The sequence below is a fragment of the Lissotriton vulgaris genome, chromosome 1_1 (genome assembly GCF_964263255.1).
Source record: "Lissotriton vulgaris chromosome 1_1, aLisVul1.2, whole genome shotgun sequence".
Classification (NCBI taxonomy): Eukaryota; Metazoa; Chordata; class Amphibia; order Caudata; family Salamandridae; genus Lissotriton; species Lissotriton vulgaris.
Genome location: NC_141685.1, coordinates 1095758762 through 1095773563, shown reverse-complemented (window position 1 = coordinate 1095773563; position 14802 = coordinate 1095758762). Strand labels below are relative to the sequence as shown.

The 14802-nt window shown below is 42.8% G+C and overlaps 1 protein-coding gene across 1 annotated transcript in view; it reads right to left on the bottom strand.

Moving 5' to 3' along the window:
- Positions 1 to 14802, bottom strand: part of POLR3H (RNA polymerase III subunit H) — a 103798-nt gene that overhangs the window by 72718 nt on the left and 16278 nt on the right. Inside the window, exons 2-3 of the mRNA XM_086963501.1 lie at positions 9726 to 9841; positions 869 to 1021 (exon numbers count right to left, since the gene is read on the bottom strand). Coding sequence (XP_086819627.1) covers positions 869 to 979 — 111 coding nt within the window. The 5' untranslated portion in view covers positions 980 to 1021; positions 9726 to 9841. The remainder of the gene's footprint in view (positions 1 to 868; positions 1022 to 9725; positions 9842 to 14802) is intronic.

Here is a 14802-nt window from a genome sequence, read left to right as displayed (position 1 = left end):
GCGGTACTCATTACAGATCGCCCAACCATGATCTCGAAAACACCATGGATTTTGATGTAACTATACAGAGCAGGGAGGTCCGAGAGGGTAGAAATTATTCTGCTTACTTCCATGGCAGATGGCCCACCATTGCAACTCATCCTTTGTATAGAGCTTTATGAAGCCTCAATGTTTTCTCACTGGAAGCCATCTGAGCGTGGAGGACCTGCAGAAATACACCTGCTACATCTGCATCGATCTCAGTCTTGCACTATGACTTTTAAGAGCCGCTAGGCTTAATGTCATTTTTCAGGCCCTGTGACCAGTGTATCTTTGGTCTGCCTGAAGGAAGCAAAGTAGTAGGGTCAGGCAATTTCTGTGAGTCTTGGGCCAGTTCGAGAACTATAGCTACATCTCCTAATAAACTATTCTTAGCTAAGATCTGTCCTAGGCATGCTGGAAGTATAAACCAGAACACCCACCGTGAGGTATCGCACTCTTAAAGAGAAAGATGCAATCAATGGTAACATGCTCACAGACCCTCACTCCTAAAATGTAGCTAAGAAAACTGGACGGTGACACTTCCATATATTCAGAGCTTTGAGATGTCAGTTCCTTCAGTTCCTTCTCTTCCATGTCTGACCACAAGACGGTACAGAATGGCATCTCAGCCCTGCAGAGGGGACTGTGAGGACCAGTATATTTGCAGCTCCACAATGCACCAGCGGACAGCAGACTAAAGCCCCTAGAGACTTTTCTGATTCAAAGTAGATTGTGGCTGTTCTGTTTGAGCATACGAAAATATGTGTTTAGATTTTCTTCAACAACAGTTTTAGAACATTTCTAACGAAAAGCACAGACATGCAAGCTGAGAGGACCATGTCCTTACCTTGTTAGCCAACTTCTTGTTGAGTTCTTCAGCAATTGAGTCATTTAGCCTCCTTTCAAACTGCCAGGGTGGGGTTCGCACAGTGTCTATCATTTCCACCAGTACAAACATGATGGCGAGCAAGCCCCCAGAACACACACATGAAGTAAAGAGCTGTAAAACAAAGGGTTCACAATGCAGCATCATCAAATCGGAGCTCAAAACCTAAGGAGCAGTGCAAGTGAGCAATTACAACTCACAAAACAAGAGATACATTTTACAAGGATCCCCAAAGTAAGCCAACAATGTGACATGGATGCCAAAGGAATGTCTACGCACACAATATACTCAACATGAAAATGGAGGCTATGAAACCACTGTATGCATTACAGGTTAAGCTGCGTCTGAAAACTTAAGTACAGATAGAAAAACAACGAAAAATATGATATTCAAAAAAATACACTAACATTTTAGAAAGATGATCGCATAAATTATCTGTTTGCACCTTAAGCAACACACATATTGCAATATTAAAGGGCCATGCCCAATTCTTTCGAAAAATAGGTCTCATGTTTTCTACTCAATACATTTTAAGCTTTACAAGCAAATAAGCTGTGCGCAATATCCTCCCTACCGTTACCACGTAGCTGACAACCTTTTCTCCACATCCCGACCTCTACTAACAAAAGACACTGTTTTAAAAGTTCTAAACAATGATCTTATAGTATGGTCCAAAGTAGCTGCAGACAAATTGCATTCCAAAAAGTTTGACTGATACTGTACCACGAGACTTTTTCATACAATGCTCTCTCTTGCCAAACAATTGTCCTACATGTTTAGCCATAACCGATGTTTCATTAACTCTTTCTTTGAAAACACTACCTCCTGGGTAAAAACTTCTCAGTAGCCATCGGTGAAAGTATAGACTGTTCTCTGTATTCACTAAAAGTTCATCTAACAAAGTGAGTTGATCATTTTCTGGAGACATATAGCTGTTATACCAGCACTTAAATGTCTGATAGCGTAATTGGTGCCTATAATTAAGTACCAGTTCCGACTGCAAGACTTGGTCTCATTATCATAATTCGCTTAAAAATTTTTTTTTTACAAATCAGCAAACACATTTACTTACTTGACAAGATCACCAAGAGTGCTCTCTATCCCACATAATAAAAATGACACAGATTTGGCCTAGTAGATTTCGCAATTGTATCAATTGTTTGCTTGTACATATCAAAGAACAAACATAGATTCCTATTTGTAACTGACAATTTAGCGATATTATTGTAAAGATGCAAAACACAGGAAGCAGGTTAGAAGAGGTTTATTAGCCCAACAGGGAGGCAAGTCATCCACATCCAAGACCTGGAGATTAACTGACAGGCATAAGGAATTCCAGGGTGACATGGCTGCATTCTCAAGAAAGAATGCACATATTTAAAGACATAGATACAACACATCTCCCTTATAATAATACCGAAATAAAATAAAAGGAGAATGAAAAGAGAACAAGAACAATAAACAAAAGACCTGAAAAAGAAGAAAATTATCCAGAATAGTAATCTTGGAGATACAAGGGTGGTCTCCTGATTCTAGGGTTTGTCCCACGAGACGAGGCACAACCATCTTGGGGAGATGATGGGCATGGGCAAACCTGTTCGTTCCTAATACATTTACCAGGAGCTAAACTCACTGGAGCTGCAGGTTCCATAACACCATTACCCCCCTCCACACACCTCGACAAACGTGACATGCTCCAAACATCTCCCCCCGCAAGCATAACCACATTCTTCATAACTTTCACAATGCGCCTTGGCCCAAAGAACTTAGACTCACCCTTTGGGGACCAAACACCCTTTTTGATAAAAACAAAATCACCTACTTTCTAAAAAGGATCTTTCGCACCCTTCAATACATCATATCTGCGCTTGTATCCGTCCTGGTAATTACTTAACCTGGAATCGTTGAGTACAGCGCCTCTATCTTTAATAGACAACCACAAGGGATTGAGCTTTGAACCAGCAACTCGGCCCCTGAGTTTCTCGAAAGGTGAAATACCAGTCACACTATTGGGAGTGTTCCTGTGCGCCCACAATTTTTCTCTGAGAATGGGTTTCAGGGGAAGTCCTCTCTCCAAGGCAGTCTGGGCACACGCTCTAATCAATCTATTCATGCTTTCCACCAAACCATTCGCCTGTGGAGAATAGAGGGCAGTCCTATGATGGGTGATGGAAAGATCTTTAAGAAAGTCAGACATTTCCTGGGAGGTGAACTGGACACCATTATCGGAAACCAAAGTGTCCGGAACCCCTTCACAGGTAAAAGCATCCTTAAGAAACTCAATGATATTCCTACTTAATACAGTTCCCATGCAGGCAGCAGACAACCACTTAGAAGTGTAATCTACAAGGACAACAACGAATCTCTCAGAAAGTCAGAGGTTCACAAAGGGTCCAACAATATCAATAGCAACCTTGGACCAAGGTCGTTCAGGAATGGCAACAGGAGAAAGAGGTGCGGTGTTCACCTTCCTAGATTTGTCGTTACCAGCACAAATGTGGCAGTCTTTGACAACAGATTCAACTTCACGGTCCAACTCAGGCCACCAATAGGATTCTCTAACCCTTGCTTTGGTGAGGCTACGACCTAGATGTCCCTCATGAGCTAGGTTGATTATCTTTTCCCTCATACCAGAAGGGGGAATCAGTCTGTCGCCCCTAAACAATTCACCCTGAACAATGTTCAACTCGTCCCTTACATTCCAAAAAACTTTGGCAGGATCAGGAACTTCCTTCAAAGCAGGCCAACCATTGACCGTTGCTTCCAAAATAAAATCCCTAGCTGGATCATCAGGAAAACAGCCTTTCCATTCTACTTCATTTAAAGCAGACTCTCTCACCCATGAAACAGTGGAAGCATCAGGATCATACGTGACCAACTTATCAACAGGCAACCTAGAAAGAAAATCAGCGGGAACATTCTTGGGACCAGGTAAATACTCAACACAGAAATTGTACTCCATGAGTCCTTCAACCCATCTCTTAATTCTGGGGGTAGTACATTCGACATTCCTACAAGAGAACAGCTGCACAAGAGGTTTGTGGTCAGACCTTACTACAAACGGTAGGCCCCACAGATAAAATCTGAAGTGTTTGATGGCCCAAAAACTAGCTAAAGCTTCACGCTCAATGACCGAATAATGCTCCTCTGCACCCTTTAAAGAACGTGACGCGAAACCAATAACTTTTTCCGAACCATCCACGAGTTGTGCCAACACAGCCCCCAAACCACGTAAGCTGGCATCAGTGGATAAGATGGTTTTTTTGTGCACATCAAAATGCCCCAAAGTAGGCATCTTAGCAATCTCTGACTTGACTGTGTCAAAAGCAATAGAACACTCATTGTTCCAATCGAAAACAGCACCCTTTTTGAGGAGAAGTCTGATAGGTTGCATAACGCTAGCAAAATTTGGAATAAACTTTGAATAATACTCCGATAACCCATTAAAAGACTTAACGTGATCCTTGTTAGAAGGAGGTTGAGCTTGAAGAATGGCCTCTGCAAGATCAATCTTTGGACTGATGCCCTCCCCAGATATGTTGTGCCCCAAATAAGACACGATCTAACCCTGAATTTGCATTTCTCTCGTTTAAGGGTCAGACCGGCATCCTGAGTCTAGACAAAACAGCAAAAAGGACAACATCATGTCTGCTAACATCAACACCGTGGACCAAAATGTCATCCTGGAAAAAGAGGACACAATCAATACCAGAAAGAACATTTTTCATGATTCTCTGAAAGCAGGAAGCAGCGCTGGCTAAACCGAAAGGCATCCTAATGAACCTGTATGCACCGATGGGAGTAACAAAGGAAGTCAAATGTCTTGACTCCTCATGCAAAAGAACCTGGTGGTAAGCTGCTGACAAATCCATAACGCTAAACAGAGTAGCACCACCTAACTTGGTCAAAATCTCATTGATATTAGGCAAAGGCTGCCTGTCCACCCAAATAGAACTGTTTAGACTCCTGAGGTCCACACACATCCTAATTTTGGTGCCCTTGTCCTTAGGTGCCAAAACAATCGGCGCAAGCCATTCTGAGGATTCTATCTCCTCAACAACACCAAGTTTCAATAGCCTGTCAATCTCAACTTGCAGAGGTTTCAACATGAGGTTGGGCACCTTCCGAACCTTATGCACCACGGGCTTAACATTACCTTTCAAAACTATCCTGTCTTTGAACCCTTTGAGTAATCCCAGATATTCAGTAAAAACTTCAGGGAATTTCTCAAGAATATCTGAAAAATCACCCACATCAGATACTAACATAACCTGCTCGGTGCATTGGGATTCAACGTGATCCCCAGATTCCTTTGGTGACGCCAACCAAGGAGATTATCTCCCCTCTTTGCAATATAAACCTTACCAACAGTTTCCCTGCCTTTGAATGCAATGGTTTGGATGGAATATCCTAATACCTCAATCTTCTGTTTAGCATACCCCACAGGATTGATATCAGAAGCTATAAGTTTAATCTTGTCTCCGTCAAAATTTGCAAACCAAAACTTATCACTGATAAGGGTAAACAGAGAACCAGAGTCAGCTAGCACGGGAACAACTTTGTTGGCAATTTGAATGTCACAAGAGGGCATAACTACAATATCATCATCAACTTGACTCACACCATTGATAACATCATCCGTAATACAATGAATGGAATCCTGGGAATAAGCTTCATCATCATCGATACAATTAACTTTGTTACTTTTACACATCCTTGCATAGTGACCCTTCCTCCCACAATTTCTATAAACAGTACTTTTAGCAAAACAATTCGGATAGTTCGGTCCATGTTTCTCACTACCACATCTGGGGCATCTAAATTTATTTTCCCTATTAAAACTATTACCGCTATAGTTTTGTTTAGGCTTTTCAGTCTTAAACGTGGTTTTCTCTTGTTTGGGAGAAATTTTACTAACAACAGCAACATTACACTCCGGTTGGAGAATTTGTCGATGCTCATGACCGACACTGGAAACAGGATCATTCTGAGAAGGGCCCTTTCTGATCTCCTTGACCCAAGTAGAGGTATGTTCAACACTCTCAACAATAAGTATAGCCTCTTTTAAATTGGGATTTTTGGACAGCAGTTTCTCTTGGATTTTGAGATCATTTGTGCAACGAACGAGCTGATCACGAATAAGGGAGTCAGTTGAAAGTTCAAATTCACAAGTCTGTGTAAGGGATTTGAGTGCTGCAACGTAATTCCCAAATCTCTCACTCTTAGCTTGAACACGCATGAAAAACGTGTGTCTCTCCATGACAGCGTTAATGCGTGCACCAAAATGATTTTTAAGGAGAAGAACACTCATTTCATATACATCCGAAGGTTCACCAGCACCTCTGCCAATAGGTATCGGATCTAAACTGTCATAATTGTTTCTTCCCTCAATTCCAAGGTTGTTTAGCAAAACAGCCTGTTTCCTGACAGCAGAAAACTTCTCTCCGCCAATTGCAAGTAAGTAAGAATCAAAAATAGGTTTCCATTTCTTCCACAGTAAAATAGGTTCTCCCTGCTCACTTAAAAACTGGGGAGGTCGATTCATACCACTTGTAGAAGACGACATGCTGAAAGAAAACAACTAAACAAACTAAAACAACAAGTTAACTAAATAAGCTAACACAACAATCTAAAATAACAATCCAAAATAAAGAGTTAAAATAACAACAAAAGAGATTCCACAACTTCCCTTAGTGTGCCATGCCTGTTTCGCTTCACTGGAATACTTCTTTAATAACTTCACTGCAGCTGGAATACTTCTTTACTTTCTTTCACTGGAGTACTTCTAATAACTTCACTGCAGCTGCTGCACACTGCGTACTGCTATTTCCACTTGGAGATTTAAACTTGAATCACCAAACGGTAAGTTCAACTATCGAAATTGATTTTCAACTGCTTCAGCCAGATATACACATCAAAAGGTCAAACTGCAATCAGTCTGGTAAATATATCCAAGGTCAAACTGCATTAAACAAATATATGACTTGCCTCAATCCGACGTGTAAGATTTAGTAAAATGAAGAACAAAGGCATGTGAAATCGTGTCCATAACGTACTTCGGAAAATCTTCAACGCGTTTCACAAATGGCCGAGAAACAGACGCGTCGCGCCGGCAAACACGCGGTTGCTAGGTGACAGAATTACGCGTTAGGAAGCAGGAACGCGTTTGTTTATCACCACGGCAACACGTTGCGTGTGACGTGTGGCTTGACGAATCTGCGTTGAAGAGAAAACGTGGCAGGCACGCTCCAATGGAACCAGAACAGCTCGTGCAGGATTTAAAAGATGCCGAGCAACGGAGGTAGGGATACTTCATCAAATAATCCAATTTTGGCAAAAGTAACGAAATTGTACCTTCCGCTGGGTGCCGGCGCCGCCAATCAAATTCTCCTCGTAGGGCACAATGTAGAAAGGGAAAAACAAGGGTTTTTATAAAAAAAAAAAAAAAAAAATGGAAATCTTAGTTAAAAGGAGATCTTCATAGCGCTGGGTTCATGATCGCCTGCTGGGCTCATCGTCGCCAGTATTGTAAAGATGCAATACACAGGAAGCAGGTTAGAAGAGGTTTATTAGCCCAACAGGGAGGCAAGTCATCCACATCCAAGACCTGGAGAACAACTGACAGGCATAAGGAATTCCAGGGTGACATGGCTGCATTCTCAAGAAAGAATGCACATATTTAAAGACATAGATACAACAGATATTTTTCCACATGCAATTTCCACACCAATGAACAGCCAAAATACAGCTGCAAGGAAAGGCAACGTCACACATTTTCCGTAATTTTATCTTTCAGAAACAAATATTTCTCTGGGGGCAACTGGCATTTTGACAAATATCATTGCTCAGCTATTTCCAAGACTGATAAAAGTTTCAAAGGTTTTATATATATATATATATATATATATATATATATATATATATATATATATATATATATATATATATATATATATATATATATATAGTACTTTTGATTGTAAACCTATTGACATTAAGTCAGTCAAAACAGTGCAATTCACAAACATAAAAAAAGCTAAAGTGACAAATCTCAGTGTGACCAGGAAAAACAGCAGATTGGCTACTTTAAGAGAAAATAGTAAAGGGGCAAGAATGCAGTGCTGGGGTGCATTCAGGTTATTACAGAATGTATCTACTTTAATACTGACCCAAGTCTTTGAGCTGCTCCACTACCAACTTCAGTAGGGGTTCTGAGACCTCCCACTGCCTTTAACCTGAGCCAAAGAAATGATGTATCCACTTTGTCAAAGGTACTGCTTAAGTCAATAAATGCAAAGTACACTTGGTATTTATTTATGTAGAAGCTACTTTTGAATATCTAGATTTCTTTAGCTGGAAACCGGTTCAAAGGAACCACTTTTTTGTGTAGATTCACACGGAGAGGTTTGGTAAACAATTTCTTGCACTATCAAATAATGCTATCAGTTGGTAACTATTTAGCAAACGTAGAGAGACTTTAAAACAAAAATAGGGCTTAGGAGGATTTATTTCCATTCAGTTGCATTGCAAACTTCTATATGAAATAGACAAGGAGTGTCTTCAATGCATTTGTTCATAGTAGCACATTTTGCTTTATTTTACATGGGTTACTAATCAGAACCTTGTGCGTGTGAGAATTTTAAGCAGCTATTCAATTCACTACCACCTCTACATCCTGATGGTACAACTCCATATCAAAAGCTAAAAATTTGCAGCGTCAAGGACTAATTAACAATGGCTAACTTCATAAATTTCATAAGGGGCTTTTATGCCATTACGCCACATTTCAGAGCTGACCAAAGTACCTTTTGTAGGAACCAAATTCTCTGTAATCTTTGATATACAGCCTTAAAAGATATGCTAATTTTTTTCAATCCAGACATGTTTGAATTTGCACGGCCGCGGAAAAGCATACTTTACTGGCCATCCTAATATGGTGGACGGTGTCTGGAAGACACCGTCACCATATTAGAGCTTTTCCGCCGCGGTTGTAAGCCGACCGCGGCGGAAAAGCTGCGGACGGAAACCAGGACCCACCAGCCATCCTAATCTGGCGGTGGGTCTTTGGTCAGTCCGCTGCGGATTTTCCGCATCCTCGGGGCCGGCGGTGGCTTCCGCCGGCCCTGAGGATGCGGAAAATCCGCTATCATAATGACCCCCTAAATCTTGAAGGGAGTATGTCCAATCTAAGGTATTAATGTATCTCTTGCCTACTCTTAGTTGGCAAATATCTATAGTTTGTACACATGTTAATCTCAACAAATCCACAACTTTATCATTGTTTTTTTCTTTATACTGAAGAGTATATGCAATCCAATCAGCTTCCATAAGATGTAGCAATCAATCTTATAAACAGTACAAATAATATTATTTTTGACAAATTCACAGCCAAATTAACAGCCAACGCGTTTCGTCCCCATCCGGGACATCATCAGCGCTGTAAACAAGAAGAAATGAACAAATAATGAATAAAGCTCAATACAATTTCATTCTACTTTCAAAAGACATTGATCATATATAACAATTTTGTAAAATGAGAAAACAGTGTAAACATAAAAACTCATAAATCTAATACATTGACCACATAAAGACATCACCCTACCTATTTAACACACTGGTAAAATAGATCTTGGCATGAAATTTAAGCCACGTTGTTTCATCATAATATACAGGTCATTGGTGAATTCCACATATTGCTTCCGACATGGAGAACTTTTATCATTTGCATGAATATCCCTCATTCACCCTCATCTATACTTAGAGCAGTTATATGTCACCCATGGGGTGAAACCTTCTATATTGATTAAAGGATGCTCACCTTAAATTAATCACCGGGATTATTGATCAAAAAATCTTCATATCCTCAAAGGAATCCAAAATCTTCCTATACTCTGCAACTCTCCTTAGTCAGGTTTCAGGTTCAGGTTTTAAAGTCTTTATTTCGATTGTTAAAAAAATCATAAAAGACAATATTACAAGCAATAATTAATGAACAATAAATACACATACATAAAAAGGAATTAAATAGTTTGTAGACAATCCTGAAACAAACAAATTCCCCTAAGGGGAATGAGATTACAGATAAATTCAAGTAAATTCATACTGTGCAGATTTAAGCTATTGTTTTGCCCTGAGTATCCACGCCCAGCCCAGATATTTGGCAGTACAGACAGTGATGATTTCAAGTGTGTTAGTTTTTAGTACATGGATAGCCTCTTCTGATTTTCTTATGGGCAGGCTCTGAAAGAGTGGTTTTAGCCATTTGGCCCTTGGTTCATGATATTTGGGACAAGCAAACAGAAAATGGCCCTCTGTTTCCTTCTGGCCTGGGCACCATTTACATTGGTCCAAGGTGTTAGAGGACCAATTTTTCGTGAAAGTATTCAACGGCAATGTGCCCACCCGGAACTGGTGGAAAAGTTTCCTGTCTAAGGATTTGGAAATCGTGTCCCAATAGTGTTCACGTATGGGGTCCAGCTTAAAACAGAGAAACCTACCAGTAAGACTAGTAGAACAGGAGGCATTTATCCTGTTCAGGCGAAGCGTGGACCAGTAAAATTCTTTAAATGCCAGTTTAGTTGGAAAAATACTAGCTGCTGGGGATGTCCAAAGGTGCTCTAAGCCCATATCCGTCAAGATGGATTTGACCGTTCGGAGCCAGGGAATTTTTTCCGATCCACTAATTGCCCTTACTTCTACTACCCCATTTGCAAAAAGGATGAGGTCAGGCGAGGTCCATAGGCGCCTCCAGAAGGCAACCAGTCGAAATCTGGCCAACTCATTAATTGGAGGGCATCCTAAGTCCAAGCAAAGGGGGATAGAGGGGGACGACTGTGGCAAGCCTACAAGGTTGCGGAGGAACTTGCACTGTGTTTTAAACAGACCCGTCAGATCCTTGTGGCCCCACAGATCTGCACCATATAGAATTGCAGGGTTGATTTTTGCGTCGTAGATTTTGAGGGCTGGTGTGACCCGCTTTGTAATAGATTTCCTTTGCTCACTGAGTAAGCAGCCAGTAAGTCGGGCAAGTTTAAGATGTTGAGCATCAACTTGTGATTTCCATTTCAGGCGACTATCTAGCATAACCCCCAAGTATGTCATGTTCTCTACTTGGTCCAGTTTAACTCCTCCCATACTAACTGTACTCCGGACAGGGTGGTTCTTGGTTAACACCATGAATTTGGTTTTCCCAACATTCACCTTAAGGTCGCTGATGACACAGAACTCCTCAAAGCGGTCCAGGGCCCGCTGTAGTCCGCTGCGTGTTCTGGAGAGGAGTAGAGTGTCATCAGCAAAGATGAGCATTGGGAATCGCTGTCCTGCCAGCATGGGGGCGTCAGTTGGGGTCAATTCAAAGAATTTTACGACTTGGTCAATGAACAACAGGAAAAGAGTGGGTGCCAAAACACAGCCCTGGCGGACACCACGGGTGACTGGGAAGGGTTCTGTCACCTGGCCCTGTCCACCCCATCTTACCCTTGCAAAGTTGTCCTTATGCAATTTGATTATCAAGTCAAGCAGTTCTGTTGGCATCCCTAAAGTCTTCAATACTCCCCACATTTTCTCCCTCGGTACGAGATCGAAGGCGGACTTCAGATCGATGAACGCTGCATAGATGGTACCGCCGCCAAGCAGCACCACCTTCCAGTAGATCAGACAAAATCTGAACACCTGGTCGATGGTGCTGGTTCCCGATCCGAAGCCCGCCTGCATTGGGGATAAGATGTCCTCCATCTCAATCCATCCTTGGACCCTGCCCAAGACCATGCGAGCGATAAGTTTTTGTATAGAGTCAATAAGACTAATCGGGCGATAATTACCCGGATCAGACCTATTGCCCTTTTTGTAAATCGGCAGGATCTCCGCCCCCTTCCAAGATTTGGGTATGCCTGCACCTGCGGCTATGGAGTTTGCCACCGTGACAATGTATGGTATCCACAGGGCAGGGTTAGCTTTAAACAAGTCGGCAGGTATAAGATCCATACCTGGCGCTTTCCCTCGCGTGGTACAATTTAATGCGAGCTCGACCTCTCCTTCTGTGAAGGTGATAATCTCACTTTGGGTGGTGGGGTGAGGAGTCTCTTCTGATGTAATAGAAGGGATAGGGTTAACTGCACAGAACTGAGATGCATAGAAGATCACCCATTCATTGGGGGGCACGTGGTTTGTGGGGATACGTCCGTCCGGATCCTTCCCCCACTTGACTATTTCCCAAAATTTGATGGGGTTATTAGACATGGAGGCTTCCAAGAGGTCGGACCAGTATTTGTCCTCCCACTCCCTTTTGGCTTCCCCTTGTATTTTCCTGTAAGATGATCTGGCGGCTTTCACCAAGCTTGCATTCCGAGACTTAACAGCTTTAACTAGGGCAGTATGAGCTTCCCTGCAGTTTTTGTTATACCATTTGTGGGGACGAGTAGGTGCTGTATTGTTTCCCTGTCTGCAAGGTTGCGAAAGCAGGATTTTTAAGTCCTCAAAGCAACGATTGTGGAGATTTAAGATAAGGTCAGCTTCTCTGGTGTTATCCCCCAACTCTGCGTGGGTCAGCATTTTATTAAAAGTATTGTTAACCACACTAGTAATCTTGTTTCTCAATAGCTCATCCCCCTCAATTTTGGACCATTTTACCCTCTTCCTATCATTAGTTAGGTAGGTGTCCCCTGTCTGAGTGATACCGGGTTCCTCTAATCTTGCTAGACCTGGCAACTTTAATTGCAAACTCAAGGGATTATGGTCGCTTTCTGGGCGGGGGATTACCTCCATATCCAGCATCAGAGACCAATCTTCTACTTTCAACAAGATGTAATCGATACGGCTTCTTCTTAGCCCGTTGTCAAAAGTACAGTTGGCTCCCTGGTCTGATTTGGTTCGGCCATTACAGGCCCGAAAGCCACTGTTAAGACAAAAGGCCGTCCAATTCACCGCTGCCTCTGTGGCAGGTACTGGTTTAACAATCAACAGCTCAGGTATGCCCCAAACTGCGTCCTCCACAGAACCCCAACAGTCCCCAGGGTCTAACAGGGGTTCAAAGCAACAATTTAGGTCCCCAGCAAGCAGGCAAACATTAGTACAGTCAAGGGCTGCCAGAACAGATTCTAATACCTCCAACAATGGTGGCATACGGCCACCTGGCAGGCCTCGTGCATATATGTTTAGCAAAATCAAGTCCCGATGGCCAGACTTTCTCAGCCTAACAATAAGGAGATCCGGGTTTGATACACTTATCTCCGTAATACAATAACCCAGGGATTGTCTCACCCAGATCAGTAACCCCCCGGAGGCTCGCCCTTTGGTGTTCCCAATAACATTACGAGTGGCTGCTTTATAAAAATTTACATAGCCCTGCTTAAAATACGGGTCGGCAGCCCAGGTTTCCTGGAGTAGGATGACATCGTATTTATCCATGAACTCGAGCCAGTCACCAGAATGGATACGACTTTTAATCCCAGCAATGTTCCAGGACACTAGGGCAAGAGTTTCCGGTGTGGGTACCTTAGAGAAGGCCACCACCTCGGAGGCTGCAAGCCTGTCCTGTCCTATCCCAGCTTCCAGCCCATTTTCTGGTCCCCCCATGAGACTATGTTCAACCAACAACCAAGAGGTTCCCCCTTCCCTTGAAGATGGTGTGTCCCTCCCTGTTGGAACTGAGACCCTTTTGCACTCCTCTGCCATGACTGTAAGTTGGGTGGGCACCTGACCCTGCCTCTTACCTCCAACCCCAGGGGCGGCCTTTTCTACGGGATCGGGTGTTTGGGGTGATTTATGGAGTCAATCAATGGCCTCCAAATCAGACAGTGGACCAAAGCGGTTGAGTAGTGGTGGAAAGATTGGTAGGTGCGGTGTCATGGGGTAGTTCCTAGTGATGGTTCGTCCCTGTTTGGGGGCCTTTTGGGAGTGAGCCTGTCTTTGGGGATAGAAATAGGAAAGGTCTAAAGTTTGAACGTCCCCCTGTCTGGCAAACCTAGCTTCACGACAGATTGTGTCCACCACCCAGGAGTCCCTGAACGATATTAAGATGCAATCACCCTCCAAATCCTTGGGACTCTGGCCCACCCAGTCAACCCTTCTTACAAATAGGATTTCTGTTGGCGAGGATGGAGGCAGGGGTCTATTTTTATTCAACCAAAAGATAACCTTATTGCGCAGGTCATCATGAGTCTCCCTTTTACCAGATGGCAGTGGGGCAACACCAGTCAGCACCATGGTATAAGGTGTTGCCTCTATGGGGATATCAACCCGCGGCGTAGGAAGCCTGGGTTGCTTCTTTGCCGGGGGATTTAAAATATTTTCGTGATTTGCTGGGGGCCTATGGGGAGGGAGGCTCTGGGAAACAGTATTGGGTTTTACCTGAGGGGGTGGTTTGGTAGATTGACGTCTAGCGGGGGTTTTATTCATAGGCTTTGTCATATGGGAGCGTTGGGGCACAGCCTTTGATACCTTATTTGGGGAATTTTTATAAGCACCCCCTTTATTAGAGTTAAGGTTGTCTATTACTGGCCCTGGTGGATTGTGATTGTTATCAACGAGACTAGATGGAATATTAGTTGTTTTTGGGGCTAAAGATGATAGGGAAGGTTTAGCTGACCCGGAATCTATGTCTGATAAGGACAATAATATAGCAGAGTTCGCGTTTACTACGGCCTCCAGAGAGTTTATTTGCAGTGTCATTAATCTGGTCCTCTCCAAGACAGGTGAAAGGAGGTTTTTCATTAGAGCCTCCATCTTTGCCAGCAAGGAATCATCACTGCTTAGACATGTTGGGCATGGGTTTGAGGAACCTAAAGAGATAAGGGAGGGGCATAAGGTGTTAGTCAGTGCATTTGTGCATTGTTTTCCGCTTGGATGGTCTAATCCTAATATAGGATTGCCAACGGGGTCTTTTAGTTTCAGCATCT